This window comes from Monodelphis domestica, chromosome 3, assembly GCF_027887165.1.
Source record: "Monodelphis domestica isolate mMonDom1 chromosome 3, mMonDom1.pri, whole genome shotgun sequence".
NCBI lineage: Eukaryota > Metazoa > Chordata > Mammalia > Didelphimorphia > Didelphidae > Monodelphis > Monodelphis domestica.
The window spans coordinates 416,245,490-416,261,816 of record NC_077229.1 but is presented as its reverse complement, the minus strand read 5'-3'; the positions used below and the strand labels follow the sequence as shown (position 1 = coordinate 416,261,816).

General features: G+C 39.9%; 1 protein-coding gene across 1 annotated transcript in view; it reads right to left on the bottom strand.

Moving 5' to 3' along the window:
• Positions 1-4,796: 4,796 nt before the first annotated feature.
• The window catches only part of SETBP1 (SET binding protein 1), a 474,204-nt gene continuing 462,673 nt past the window's right edge, over positions 4,797-16,327 (bottom strand). Inside the window, exon 7 of the mRNA XM_056824366.1 lies at positions 4,797-10,152. Coding sequence (XP_056680344.1) covers positions 9,530-10,152 — 623 coding nt within the window. The 3' untranslated portion in view covers positions 4,797-9,529. The remainder of the gene's footprint in view (positions 10,153-16,327) is intronic.

The following is a 16,327-nucleotide window of genomic DNA, read 5'->3' as shown; positions in this document are numbered from 1 at the left end:
CCAGCCCATTTTTATAGATGAGGAAACTAAGGCAAACAGGGTTAAATGTCTTACCCAGAGTCACACAGCTGGGGCCAGATTTTAATTACTAAGATATTTTTCTGACTCTAGGAAGACTCTGGCACTAACCACCTTACTTCCAAGCTGTCCCTTCCCACAGCCCTTTCAATAGTTTTCATTTTTCCCTTCCTTTTTTTGGTCAACTTTGCTAATCTGATGGGTGTTAGTGGAACTTCAGAGTTGCTTGATTTGCATTTCTTAGTGATTTGGAGCTTTTTTTATATGGCTGTTAATAACTTTGATTTCTTCTTTTGAAAACTGCCTGTTCATGTTCTTGACCAGTTGAGAAAGCTAAGGTTTAGAAGGATTAAATAGATCATTTGGGGTTCTACATCTAGTAAAGGTCTGGGAAATTGTAACCCAGATGTTTCTTACTATAAACCTGCTCTTCTATACACTACTACTCTGATCTCAGAACACAAAAGAAGGAGGAAAATAGGGTTTAAAGTAGCTTTCAGGGGGAGTATTGCACTTGAATGATCTCTTAAAAAATGATCATTGCTCATCCTTCATTTTTTAAACCCTTACCTTCTGTCTTGGAATCAATACCATGTACTGGTTTCAAGGTAGAAGAGTGCTGGGCAATGGGGGTTAAGTGACTTGCCCAGGGTCACACAGCAAGGAAGTGTCTGAGGCCAGATTTGGACCTAGGACTTGCTGTTTCTAGACCTGACTCTCTTATCTACTGAGCCACCAGCTGCCCCTTCATCCTTCATTTTTGACTTGCACATGGACTGAGTTTAATCAAGGCAGAGTTCCACAAAGTTGTCAGCCTTTTTCTTCCAGAGTCATCAAAGTCCAATGGCAAGACAATAGTCCAGAGGACTGCTGATGGCCCTGAATGCAGCAGATAACCTCAGACAATGATAAAGTAGAGTATGTGGGGAAGGAAGAGGAAGGCCAGTTTGGGTACTGGAGCTTTTCCCGGGTGGGCATATAAAAGGCACTGGGAGACCAGAACAATGGACAAAAATTATTAAATAACTTCAGTGAGCAGCTTCCCAACAATTAGAGCTGAAGGTGGATTGGAGGTAGTAGATTCCCCACCCTTGAAGATCATTCAGTAGTAATGGGATGATTGCTTCTCAGGAAACTACAATTTTGCTTTGTTAAGGATTAGAGCAGATGGCCTCTGAAGTACCTTCTAGATCTAATTCTGTGATGCTTCTGGAGCTGAGGTTTCTTGCAGATGAGGCTCTGGGAAATGAGCCTGGAAAAGAAGGGTGTGCCCTGACTGTGGAGGCCATTCATATTTTAAAGCACTAAGAACTGAACAAACTGCAGGGCAAACTAAGCAGGAATTTTCCATTTTCTGTTAGGTCTTGTAGGAAAGAAAAAGAGGATATAAACCTCATATTCCATTTTTGAAAAACCAGAAAATAGGTGTAGTTTTGATTTCTCATGGGTTTATAGTTTCTCACTTGGCTTTCTCTCATTTTAAATGCCTTTCTTCCCTTATTTGAAATATATTTTTTCAGTGAGAGCAGTTAGTGAGAGAAATTTTGGAAGCTACTTCTCTTCTAGATGTAACCCAGAAAAAAATACAAACAAACCAAAACTAATGAGCGAAATGTGCTGAATTGCCCTGCGGTTGTCTCAAATGGAAATCTGAATATAATACTATAATATAGCACTTTTAGATTTACAAAGCACTTTACTTAGATTTGTAGGAACTGAAGTGAAGCGAAATAAGCAGAACCTTGTAGAACTATTTATACAATAACAACAACATAGTAAAGAGTTCGAAAGACTTAAGAATGTTGATCTAGGGGGCAGCTGGGTGGCTCAGTGGGTTGAGAGTCAGACCTAGAGACCAGAGGTCCTGGGTTCAAATTTGACCACAGACACTTCCCAGCTGTGTGACACTGGCAAGTCACTTGACCCCCATTGCCTAGCCCTTACCACTCTTCTGTCTTGGAGCCAATACACAGTATTGACTCTAAGATGGAAGGTAAGCTTTAAAAAAAAAAAAGTACTAAGCTAACAAAATCTTGACCTATATTAGGAGTATAGTGTTCAGAACATGAGTAGTAATGAACCTACTTCCAAGATGGAAGGTAAGGGTTTAAAAGAAAAAAAAGAAGAATGTTGATCTAGGCAATAACCAGCCATGATTCTAGGCTACCCACTTCCTCCTAAAGAGGTGATGGGCTTCAGATCTAGAACAAGACATGCATTTTTTCCAAGGACAATGTGGGAATTTGCTTTCCTTGATTGGATATCTTTGTTCCAAGGGCTTTGTTTTACTTCTTTTTCAATGGGAGGAGGGGAGTATAGGGAGAGAAAATAAATGCTTGTTAATTGAAAAAAATTAAAAGAAAGTAAAAAAAAAATACCAAAGCATTTTGTACATATGATCTCATCTGATGCCCATGACATTGTGAAGGGGTTGTTATCGTTTTACACATAACTTAAATAACATGTAGAAAGGTTAATTGACTTGCTAAGAGTTACACATCTAATAAGTGACAGTGGTTGGATTCAAATTTAGGTCCTCCTGATTTTTAAGACCACACTAAGCCAATCACCCGACTCACAGAATTTATAGCCACAAACACTGGTCCAACTGTATATGTCTATCACCAGACTGGTAGCCAACCTACCAGATAAAGAAGAAAGTTGGTTCCCAGGTAAAGATTGCTCTAAATCCCACAACAGCAAGTCATGAAGCAAGGGTTCTTATATCTAACTTTGGCAGTCTGGGGAAGCCCACTGACCCTCCTCAGAACGTTTGCTGCCTACATTCATAAACGAAGGGAATTTAAAGTGTCAGTGAGAGGTTAGTAGAAATATTTTTCTACTTAAGACTTAAGAATGTTGTTTTCTACTAACTTCTCACTGATACTTTAAATTCCCTTTTCTCTCTCTCTCTCTCTTTCTCTACATATATATATGCATATTTAATTTCAGTGAGAGGTTAATATATTTTTCTGCCAACCTCACACTGAAATTATATATATTAAAAATATATACTGTATATGTAGAAATATGTATATATGTATTAGATAGATTTTTTTTTTCGTCCCCATCACTCAAGTTCAGATTCCCAGGTTAGGAACCCCTCATCTAAAGTGTGACCAGGATGGGAGCTGTATTGGTAGAAAAAATTGCATCAGAGATGTAACAACAGATCCTAGCAATATTGAACTCTTGGGATTTATACTTTTCAAACCTCATTCACATAACTTAGACTTGTTTAATCTTCACATCAACTTCATGCGCAACTGGGAACAAGTAATTTGATGTTAGGATGCTGTATTCCTCATCTTTAATGGGGATAGTAATGATTCGTGCCCTACCCATCTTTAGAAGCCTGATGTCTTATCTGTTGGTCCTAAAAGCTTTCAAATCAAATACTCATTTTCTCCCTGAAAATTCCTCTTGTGAGCAGAAAGTCTTAAGAAAGTAGACACTAGGTCAGACTAATCTTCAGGGCTTCAGGTTGGGAGCAGAAGTGGAGAGAGAAGGATATGCAGTAGTTCAACCTCTCAGAGCCCAGGGCTCCCACCCCTAATTGTGCTCTTACCAGAAGTTTGTCATTGGAGAAAGGAAAGTGAAAAGGACATTGGGCAGGGGCGGGGTGGAGGGAATGGGTAAGTGGAGAGAGAAGAGTGTGGAAGGGGAAAAATGTTTGGGTAACTCCAGAATGGTTTGGAGGGGTCAGAGAAAAATGTAAAATCAGAGCCACCAAAAGAATATTTAATGAGTCATTACATTTTATTGATTCTTCCAATGCAATGACATTTTATATATCCCTCCCCTTTTATTACTAAATCGACTAACCCATTTTTGGCCCTTTTCTAGATGATTACAGTAACTTCCTAACTGATCTTATTGCCTCCAGACTATTTCATTTCCAATGTTTTGAACAACACTCATAGACCAGTTTTCCTAAATAAATTCTTACTTTCCTCATGCCATTCTCCTAGTCAAACACCTTCAATGTGCAAGGGATAAATTCCACACTTCATAGCTGGATATTCACAGTTCTTAAGTCTCCAACATCACCAAATTAATCTACTCTCTCACTACTTCATTACCAATATCCTCTGCTCCAATGGGTTGGTCTATTTGCCCTACCTAAGCAAGCTTTCTTTATTCCTGCTACAGAACCTTTGCTCTAAGGCAATGGTGAAAGAGTACACTGGCTGTCATAGAATTCCCTTCTAGAATGCTTTCTCCCCTCCCCTCCCCTCCCAGTAATCTGTATATATTTTTCAAGGCCTGGCTCAGGAGGCTCTCTCTCTTGGAATCCTTCTCTAACCACTCTAGTTCACAATGAACTCTTCCCATCCATTTGGCGTACGGCTAGGAGGAAGAGGAGGAAAGAAAGGGATTAAAGGATGGGAAAGAGAGACAAGGAAAAACCAGGGGAGGTCTCCTTCAATTGTGCGAGTCTATGGTTCTGTGAGTGTGCTTACCAGCTTCATGCCCAAGAAGTCAGAAAACTTCTCCAGGCCTTAGTTTCCTCACAGGTAAAATAAAGATGTCTGACTGGTCACTAGATCCCTTTCAGTTCTAAACGCCTAGGATGCTGGTTTTCTATTCATTTTGACATCATGTTGGACTTTGCAGAGCCCTAGAAAGGGGCCACTTTTGGGTAAGAATTTTCTCAATGATTCTATACCAAGTTGGTGTGAGCAAGCACAGCCACCCCCCAAAAAAAGCTATTAAACTTCTTAGTGATGTGAACCAGATGGAAAATAAGACAAAAGAATTCACAACTCATGTTAGACTGAATTGAATGCCTTTAATTTCACACAATGAATAACATATGAATAGGATTAACTTTTTTTTTCTTTTTTCCCCCTTTTTTTTCTTTTTTGTAGTTAAGTGCTCTATACTGTGCTAACCTGGTCTGGTAGCGAAAAGACTGAGCTTTCTTTTAGAAAAAAATGTTTAAAAATCAACATCTAAGATCATGGAGGAGCATGACATTAAAGCATGCCAGATGTATCTACGCCTCAAAGAACAGCAAGTCCATATCCATTTTGAAATGTACAAAAATGCTTTATGAATAAAAACTGTTACAAAAGAACATTTCAAACAATGTACAAGTTTCTTGCCTCTATATTCAATAAAATACAAATACATTTTTTTGCTCTAAAATATGTTTACATACAATCACAGTAGAACATGCAAATTACACTTTAAAAAAGGCTTTTAAAAACCACTTATGAATACAAACTAAAAATTAGCCAGCACGACTTGTAAAACAATCTTGTGCCCCATTCTTTTTCTTTTGAAATATATACATATTTAACACGTCATGTGCATTTATTATTATTTAAGAAATAGCTTTAAAAAAAAAGTAAAGAAAAGAAACCAACATAGGGTGGAGCTGCCCTCCCATGTTGACCAATTGACAGCTCTTTCCCTAGCTCTTTGCTATTTTTTATGGTTTATTTTCTTCTTTTCTTAGTGTTTGCTACAACCTGGGCAGGTGGGCAGGCAGGCTCTGGAGATCCAGGAAGTTCCTTCCTTGGTTGAAATGTGCTTGTTTAAGAACTGTCCCCAAGTGGCCAAGCCCCTCACTCTGGACTAACTGGGAAGGACCAAGGGCCAACTCTCTGGGAAACAAGAGGCAGGCAGGAGCCTTATTTTGTGTAAAGAACATAGAAAGAAATGCAAAGGCAAAGACAACTTGACCAGGTTTGAGAGTTCCTGTACTTAGGCACTGTGATGCTAGCTGCTGTTAACTGTGCTGTCCTGGACCATTGTGAGATCATAGACTGGAGAGGGGTGAGGGTGGGGGAAATGATGTCCTTAGTTTCTGTTATGAAACGAGAGGGATAGAATCCAGTAACGAAATTCTGAAATGGCTTTTAAGACGTATCTGCTTCCACTGCCTCCTCTCCTCCCATGCTATAGTTGGCATTTTTTAAGTCCTTGAAAATATATGTATAGAATTTAGACAGTTCCCAGGTAAATCTTCCTAGTAGTGGAGGAAAAAAAGGGACTCCAAAGACTCCAAAAGCTCATTATCAGAATATTGTTGGGTAATAAGCTGTAGGAGTGGGATTTTCGACTTAAGCCCTAAAACCAAATCCTGTATGATCTGCATGTAGTACATCACCTTATACTATTATTCTGTCAGTACTTGCTTATCATATTTATAGACCCAGCAACATGCAGAACACCAATTCTGACTGCTGCCTACCATCCATCTCCCTCCTGCTTGCAGCCAAGTTAACATGCTAATCCTCTGCAAGCCCCAGTTACCACCACCAAGCTGTCATTGGGCCACTGCTCTTTAACCAGAGCCCTGCCAACCCAATTCTCAGGGCCTGAAATCCAGTCCTTCCACCTAGGCAGTCATCCTAGGGCTGGGGTTAGGAGTTATTTAAACCTCAATTCTTCTCCAAGCAGGTACAGGAACTCCAATCTCATCCCTACTTGTAAGAGATCAGGGTGCAATCCTGTTTAACAATGCAAAAGACTTTGCCAATTAGTAAAGAGGATGTATATCCCAAGTGGGCCCATAGAGGTTTGGAGAGAGTGGGGTGCTGGTTCTTACACTAAAATCTCACTATGTAATTTACTTCCATCAAAACTCCTTAAATTAAAAGTAGACTTGAAGAGAAGTTTCTGGCCTGCTTCAGATGGCAGTTATTAGTGATACTCTCCTTGTCCCTCTATAGACTATATCTCCCTTGGTTTCCTGAACTGCTACCCTATTAAAAATGAAAATAAAGCAAAGGAATGTGGAGCATGAAGGTGTATATTAATTGGAGAAAGGCATTCACAGACCCAAATTCTAGTCCTGGTTCTGCCTTTAACCAAATTACCTTGGAAGAATTAGGAAATTATGTTCAAAATCCAGGAGCTAAGGAAAGGGAATGGAGAAGGGCTGATCTTTGTTATGTGGTGGTTGGACAAGTATGTGTGGGAAGGGGTGAGGGATGAAGGGATTTAAGTTTTCTGTTTCTGTTTTTAGCACTGATCAGATTTGGTTTGGGAAAGACACATTTAAATTGGCTAGTTTGTTTTTGTTATTCAACATGGAGATCCAAAAAGGGCAGAGATAGTGTATCTGGGTCAAAAGCCTTAAATTATGGGGAAATATAATCCTTGAATTTTTTTATATCACTAGAACCAGGGCATGTGTGGGTGAATTTTTGTACTGGTGGGCCCAGAAAGTTATAGGGCACAAGGACAAAAATGTATATATTTGGGTGAGTGGGGAATGAGAACTTCCATCTGGAGTTTGGACATCCTCAAATGGGGCAATGTCCTGAAGTTCCCCAGGCTGGTCACAGCCCTAGCAGGGACTGAAAGATACTGACACATTGGAATGGCCAATGGTGTCAGGTCCATAGTGATAATGCCAACTGGGCTGCACTGGGTGAATTATTCCCAGTGACAGCTGGCACTGATATGTACAGCAATATAGGAAAGATTGATTTGGGGTAAATTCAGACTTGTTCATAACCTTTGATACTGCAGTCTTTCAAAACTTATAGTCAACTTCATTTGGGCAATTTAAATGTTTTGTTCTCAAGTGAGAAAGAAAATCCTACCCTGCCTCAATTGCTGCTGACCTTTCCAAGTTGTGAAATGCCCTTTGGAAGCTGACTGAATTTTCCCTTCCCATTAAGGAATATAAATTCTCTCTCTGAGTTCTTCATTGTATTATTATTTTTCCATACCAGGAAATAGGAGAAGTGGTAGAGGAGATCGTGGTGTAGGAGAAGGAAGTTGACAATACCTGTTTGAAACATTCACATCTGACTGTTAGAAAACATTTATGGCAATGGAATAGCTTTACGTTCAGCCTGAGTCTTTGTTAACAGTTAAACTTGGGCTGCAGAAATGGATACTGGAGCTGAGCTATCTGTCCAAGCTAAGTCAATGGCTAAAGTACCACTCCGATGAGAAATGTACATTTGAAACTGACCATTTAAAGACGATTTGTCACACACAGTTTGCATTCATGCAGACTGATAGCTTTATAATTACATTATGTACAAAAAAAATCATTTTAGTTTATTAAGGCAACCACAACCTGGATAACTTGCCCAAGGTGGCTCAATGCAACTGCAGTGGTGATACCCTTGGAGCATTAAAATATTTTTTTTTTCAGATAAGAACACTTACTCCTTTTTTTCTTTTAGGAAATAATTGCCAAGAGAGAATGGACTTCTTCAGATTGTGTGTGTGTGTGTGTGTGTGTGTGTGTATGTGTGTGGGTGTATTTGGGTATATCCTTTCAACAATTTTCAATAGCTATTTGCAAAGAAAACCACATACCAAGGCATTGATATACACTCGTGTTTTGGTTTGGATTTTTTCTTTTTGGTGAAATCTTCCATGTTCATTTGCAGTGGGGTTTTAAAAGGAAGTTTCCAGCTGTTCTCTCCTGATATGTATTAAGCATGAAAATAACATGGTTGACACATAGGTCAATATATCCCCGGGCACTCCACGTCACTTAATAAGATGGCTCTACCAAAACTGAATATCTACTATGTAATATTTTAAACACGACACCACACCACCATTCCTAGAGGCAGTAACAGAAGAAAAATTATGAGTGATGGCTGTGTGTGTGTGTGTGTGTGTGTGTGAGAGAGACAGAGAGACAGAGAGAATATGGGTGTGCACTTTTGATGGGCGAGCTGTTTGATTCATATGTCTATGATATCTATCTACAGAGATGTAGATGAGTGACTTATTGAAATACATGGCTAGGTGGTGAGAAGGGAAAAGAAAAGGATGAAGTGACGAGATGGATTCCTGTGCATATACCTGGGTGTGACAGAGATGTTGTATGAAAGTTTAGATTCTGAGAGAATGAGAGAAAGAAAGGATCTTGTTGGTGTATTTGTGTAGGTAGGTGTGTGCCTATAGCTGAAGTTCAACCACATAATCCAGGATTAACTGAGAAAGTTTATCATTATAGAAAGATTTAAGCCACTTGAAGATGATGTCACCTCAAAGCCTAGTAGGGTTCTTAAACCAATATAATAAGACAAAATAAAAATTAATCAGATGGATTATAGCCAAGACAATTGAGGGATTTACAGCTATCCACCCCCCACCCCCCCATCCTAGCCCTCCCTGCTCCCCTAGAGCTCTTCCTAATCAAGCATGGTTCTTTTGTGATTGGATGGGCCAGCAAATGAACCACGTCTCTCTACCTTGGATTATCTATCTCATTAGGTGACTGAGAGGACCATCTGGTCTCTTCTGTTGGGCTGTTTGTCACTCTTATATTTTAAAGATACAGCAATCCTGATTGGTTGGGAAACTCTGTAAAGCAGACTGTCATGTATCCTTTGAAGTTGCCTCCCATATTTGTTCCCCCAGAAGCAAATAATGAGACTACTAGAGGGAAAAACAAGTCTATGACTGTGGCCAGAACCCCCTCCCTGCCCCCTCCCTTTCCCAACCCTCACCCCTGCTTTTCTTTTGCATGTTCAATGCCTCAGTTTACCCTACCCCATGTTCCCATTTGCCTTTCCCAACTCTAGGGAAGGGTTTCACTTTCATTTCCTCTTGACTTTCGGTGTCTCTTGGCCTTCACCTCCTCCTCACGTTGCAGCTGTGGCTGTTGCTGCTGCTGCTGTTGTTTGTGTTTCCTCTTCCCACCTCTAGGTGTGCGTGGTAGAGGAGGGGGAGGAGGAGGAGGAGGAGGGGGAGGTGGGGGAGGAGGAGGTGGGGGAGGAGGAGGAGGTGGGGGAGGAGGGGGTGGTGGTAAAGGTGGGGTCTCCCTGGCCATGTGGATAACAGCCTCAATGGTGGCCATGATGGTATCTTGACTGGCTACTGGTTCCAATACCAAAGGGTTTAGGGTGGGTTTCTGACCTCTCTTGCTGGGGAGGTCAATGCATTTTTCCAGCACTGGCATTTGGTCTCTGGAGTCCTCATCGAAGGAGAGGGGCTGTTTGCGGGGTCGCCCTCTCCGTTTCTTGACAAAGTTATTGCCTGTCTTTGATTGTCTCTGCAGCCGCTTGGCCTTCAGGATCTTGTTCACGTGGTCCAGGTTCTTCTTTGTGGACAGAATTTTGGTGTAGTTGCACATCTTACGCACCTCACACTGGATCGCTTCAATCTCCCGCCTCTTGAAGCGTTTCTTCAGGGATGAGCTGGCTGTGGTGAAGAGAAAAAATGGGAACAGAGATTTTAGGGTGTTAAAGTTACAATCATGGGTTTATATATGGTAGGAATTTTAAACATCATCTACTCTAGTCTCACCACTACATCAATAAAGGAAATTGAGACCTTGAATTATTAAGCGACTTTCCTCAGGTTACTGAGGTAGGAGTGCTGCGACCACAATCCAGCTGTCTTATGACTCCAAAGGGCTCCTTCCACTAAAACACACGTCCTCATCACATTTTGATTGTGGAATGGCTCTCAAGCCATAATAAGAAACCAACCAAAATTTGAACACTTTTGAGGAATTGATGTTTTCTGGGCTTTTAAAATTGATTGGGAAATTTGACAAGTTGCTTAACAGTGAGCAGAAGCAAGACAATTTATACCACAAGTCTATAAAAACAAATTTTAAAATACTTAAGGACTATGGTCAATGAATTGACCAACCATGATTCCAGAGGAACAATGATGAAGAATGCTAGTCACAATGCCTGACACATAAGTGATGGACTCAATATGTAGAACAGGACATATGTTTTGGGTATGGTTAATTCTGTTATTCTGATAGTGCATTTTTGTTATAAAGGTTCTTTTCCTTTCTAAAGAGGGAGGTGGGAAAAAGAAAATAAATGCTTGTTAAAAATATTTTAAATATCAGTGTGTTATCTAGCACCAAACACACATATTCCTATGGCTTAAATATTACACATGCTCATTTGACAAACATTTACTAAATGCTGACTATATGCTAAGTGTTGCATCGTAAGTCACCGGGGATACAAATAATGAAATAACCTCTGCACCTGAGGAGTCTATATTCTTTTGGGGAAGAGCTGGATATAATCCAGACACAGAGAAGCAAACTTGAAGGTGTCAAAGAAGGTTTCATGAATGAAGTGATAACTGAATTTAGCTCTGAAGGAAGATGAAGATTCTTAGAGGCAGCAGTGAGAAGGCAGTTTATGTTACGCATTGAAGAGAGTTTGCACAAGTATGGAATGAGGAGATAAATTGCCAGACTTAGGGAACAGCCAGTTGTACTATCTAGAATGTGTAATGATCTTAAATAAAGGTGAGATTCGACACAGAGGGTAAAGTCCTTGAATATCTAGATAAAAGTTCTCCCTCCTCCCCTTCCTTAAAGGCAACACAGAGCTAGTGAGAGCTGATTTGTGCCTTAGGAAGAATATCATGGCAGCTGTGTGGAGGATAGTTTGGAAAGGGCATAGGCTGGAACCAGGGAGGCCAATTTAAGAAATATTAATAAGAGCCTACGCAAAAAGCAATGAAGGCCTAAAACAGGCTGGCAGCTAAATACTTGAAGAAAAAAGGGAAGGATTTGAGTGATATTGGAGAAGCAAAAGTGATAAGATCGGTAACTGATTGAATCTGATAGGTGAGAAAGAAGAATCAAGAATGAAAAGATGGTGCCAAATCTGGGTGCTTGGAGTAGCAGTGTCTTCTTCAGAAGTGAGGATGTTTGGAGGAGGGGTGGATTAAGAAGTAGAGGACATTGAAAATGTGGAAATTAAGGTGCCTTTTGGATATTCCGATGGAGATGGCCAGTAAATGGATGTATGAGACTGAATTCAAGGGATAGTTTGGGGCTCTGATTATAGATTTAGGAGACATGTAATTGTGATGACAATCCCATCCATGAAGATAAGCATTCACTGAAATAATGACTCAGTAGAAAAGAGCAGATGGCTTAGATCAAAGCCTTGGGAATCTACATTCAGTGACAGAAAATAGAAAATGAACCAGAAAAAGAGACTAAAAATTAGTTCCCAGGGAGGTCGGAGGAGAACCTGAAGAGAGCTGTGTAAGAGAAGCCAAGCAAAGAGAGAGTATCAAGCAGGAGAGGATGGCTAATCAGGATCAAAACCAGCAGATCAATGACAAAAATGAAGATTAAGGAAAAAGTTACTGGATGCTGCAATCTATCAAGAAATGAACAGTGGGATGAGAAGATTTTATAGGATTGAAAAACTGAACTAGTGGGGAGAAGATGGAGTCTTTCTAAATAGAAAATGATATTGCTGAATTTTCTGAATCCACAATCTAAACCAAAGAAAGGGTCACTTTATTTATTTATTTATTCATCTATCTATCTATCTATCTATCTATCTATCTATCTATCTATCTATCTATCTATCTATCTATCTATTAATTTATTTATTTTTAAACCTTTACTTTCAGTCTTGGAGTCAATACTGTGTATTGGCTCCAAGGCAGAAGAGTGGTAAGGGAAGTTAAGTGACTTGCCCAGGGTCACATAGCTGGGAATTGTCTGAGGCCAGATTTGAACCTAGGACCTCCCCTCTCTAGGCCTGGCTCTCAATCCACTAAGCTACCCAGCTGCTCCCAAGGGTCACTTTAAATTGCCCTGCATTTTAAACATGCAACTTCACCACTGAAACCTCCTTTCATTATGTTTGTAATAGAGACAAGATTCTAGCTGAATTCTACCTCTTCACTGTTTATTAAGACTAAAATTCTTGGGCAATTAATGGTAGGAGTGAGGGATGCTTAAAGTGACTAACAGCGTTTTATGCACAGAAAAACGTTAATTTAGAGCTTAAGGCAACTTTAATCATCACATGACCCAAACCCTTCATTTTATATGCAAGGAAATTGAGATCCAGAGAGGAAAAGTGACACAGAATGCAGAGGGTTCCAGGATCTAAATCTGGGTCATCCACTTCCAAATTCATCATTCAACCTATTGTATCACAGTTTCCCAAATATGACACAAAACGACTGCTGTGGTGACAAGCAGTATCTCCCATTCATTGATTAAGGAAGTTACCCCAAGGGCTACATTAAGAAAGCTTGGTTATGTTCTTTTTAATTATTTGTGATTTTTTAAAAAATATATTCTATCATTCTGTGTTTTTCCTATCACATTATCTGAATTAGTTATATTTTCTTTTACAAAACTCTGGCAGCACATTTGAATAGAATGAATATGGTTATTTAAGAACTCATTTCTCTGTGAATAACACTATTATCAACAATGCAAGGATCCAGGACAACTCCAAGGGACTCATGATAAAAAAGGCTATCCACTGCCACAGAAGGAGCAGAGAGTCAAATGCAGATCAAAGCATCATATTCTTCACTTGATTTTCTCCATGAATTTTTCTCTAGTGTAAGCAATATGTCTGCTTATACAACATGACAAATGTCAAAATATGTATTGTATTATAACAGGTACCACCCATATCATATTACCTGCTGTCTGGGGTCAGGGGGAACATACAAGGATCACAAAATGTCAGAAAACAACATTGAAAATTGTATTGACATGTAATTGAGAGAAAAAAAGAATTAATCTCTCCCCTTTCCTCACTAAGCATTGTGCTTTTTATATTTTTCAGCATTCAATCATATTTTGCTTTAACCTGATTATACAAGTCCTGAAAGTCAATGCAGTTTTAAGCATTAACTTCAGAAATATATTATAAATTCATAACAACATCATTTAAAGGTCAATATTTCAATTTATTTTATACTTATTTTTTGTGAGTTTTTAAAAGGAAACTTAAAATTCTAACTTGAATAAGAGAGGGCACTCTGTGATTATTCATTTGTACATGTGACAACTTCTGAATAACACTTTCTCAGACCAGTGGGTCAGCACAAGAGGTCCTCTTTCTTGGCTTCCTCAATCACCTGCTCTCTCTCCATTAGACTTTTTCTTGTAGGCTTGTAGGGTCACGTCAAAACCGTTTTATTATGCATGACAGCTTCATTCCCTGGATGATCTTAAGGCTAGGTTTGTCAATCAATCCATTTAGTTACTGAGCAACAGCAAAAGAAAGTTTTGACAAAGTTCAAAAACTGATGAGAGTAATGTATGGCAGAAGACAATGGTAATGCTGAATTTTCACAAGAAATGTTTGTATTTTAAAATTTAAATAATTAATTTTCAAATGTTATATTTTATGCTTGTTACATTTAAATTTCTTAAGTTTTAAAAGCTTAAAAATGCACTCAGACTTTTGGGATACGTTCATTGGTCTAGTTCATAAGTCCATTTTGAAAGATGGAAAAAAAGTCCCCAGTTATGTGAAAGATAAACACCAGAGGGTATAGATCACAGCTTCTCATGGTATACTGGACAAAACACTAGCACTAAATCAAAAAAAATTTAGATTTGAATCTTGTTTCTGCCAGTTACTAACTATATAAAGCTTGGGAAAGTTATTTGAGTTATTTAAATCTGTTTCCTCCAGTGAACAATGGAGTTAATATTTGCCCTGTTTCACATATCAGTGATGGCAAACCTATGGCATGTATGCTAAAGATGGCACATAGAACACTCTCTGTGGACATGTTCTCTCCCCCCTCTCACACCCCCACTTCATTCCTAGAAATGTAGAAGGACTTGGGTAAAGCTGCTCCCCTCCCCCTCTCTACTGTGCCTAAGGACATTTTTTCACTTCTTCTACCCCTCTGCCCAGTAGCAATGGAAGTGCACAGGAGTAAGGTGGGTGGCTCATAGGCAACAAAGCTGGAGGGGAGCTGAGCTCTTGGGCCACTCCCCTCTCCCTCTTTACCTGTGCTGAGGACATTCCTGCTTTACCCAACCCTCCTCCCAGCAATCTAATGAGGGTGCTTTCTCCTTCCCCTGTGTGAGGTAAGGGAGGGGGACACTCCTGGCACTCTAAAAGGTTCATCATCACTACTTTATATGGTGGTTGTCAAAATCAAAAAGACATTGAAAAGGGCAGCTAGGTAGCAGAGTGGATAAAATGTCAGACCTCGAGTTGGGAGGACCTGGGTTCACATTTGGTCTCATATGCCTCCTAGTTCTGTGACCCTGGGCAAGTCACTTAATCCTGATTGTCTGGCCCTTGCCTCTCTTCTGACTTAGAACTGATAATCAAAAGGTAAGGTTTGAGAGAGAGAGAGAGAGAGAGACAGAGAGACAGAGAGACAGAGACAGAGACAGAGAGACAGACAGAGAGAGAGAGATTGAGAGAGAGAGAGACAGACAGAGAGAGAGAGAGAGAGAGAGAGAGAGAGAGAGAGAGATAGGTCGGAAGAAGGAAAGAGAAAGAGAGAAGGAGAGAGAAAGACAGGGAAACAAAGGGAGGGAGAAAGAGGGGGGAGAGGTAGTAATGGAGAGAGAGAGAGAGAGAATATAGGCAAAATTATTATTAAAACTGTAATATAATAAATGAAAGGCATAACTGCCATCTCATATCACCCCTAAATACATAGTAGGTTATTGGTCAATTCTTATTAAATTAAAACAATGATACATTAGCCTTCATATCAGCTATTTTCAGGACAATTCTATATAACCTAAGAATCCACTGTATATCTCAGTTGTGTGCCAGCAGAGGCAATCCAGTTTATCCTGGTCTTGTCTCTTCACAGAATACATAACTCCCTTCATTTTTTCAATGACTCAAGCCAAAGTTGCTTTGCAGGACGCTGGATCTTTAGTGAGCCCACAGGCAACTTTCAATTGTCTTCAAATGTTCTGGACCACTCAGACCTCAGAAAACATCCACCTTAATGGAGTCCTCCTTAAGCAGCCCATCTTCTGTAGACTTCAAGGGAAATATCAGCCAGGTGTTTCTGATTCATTTACACTCAAGCCACCAGGCTGTTCTCTGGAAAGGACTCTTTTCATGTCCCAGTGACCAGATGCGGCTGCACTTTATGAGCCAAGATTGTCTGGCTCAGGAAGTCCTCTGTTCCTGCCACTAAATGGCCCTCAGAATCGTTTTGTTTTGAAGTACGGAAACCATAAAATGGGAATAGCTTCAAGATATAGCAGAAGAGACACCCCCCCCTCCTCTGTGTCAGTGTATCATCCCCTTAACCCCATACACACACAAACACGCAACACACAGGGTCTCCAGAGCCCCGTTTTCACAATGCTCAGTCCCTTGAGATATGATTCAGCCATCAACTTGTCCTTACTCAGAGCCTTACTGCAGCTATTTCCCCAAATGGGGCAACCCCTCACATGGCCTAACATAGTACATTTAAACCCCACAGTAGAGAAACAAATGTGTTTCATTTTAGCATTGTGGTTTGTTGACTTCTTTTTTTGTTTCACACAATAGTGAGAAAGTACATTGAATATCTGAACAAAAGGGACTTGGAAGAAGGGTAGGATTTACGACATGGGCTAGGATGCTGGAGC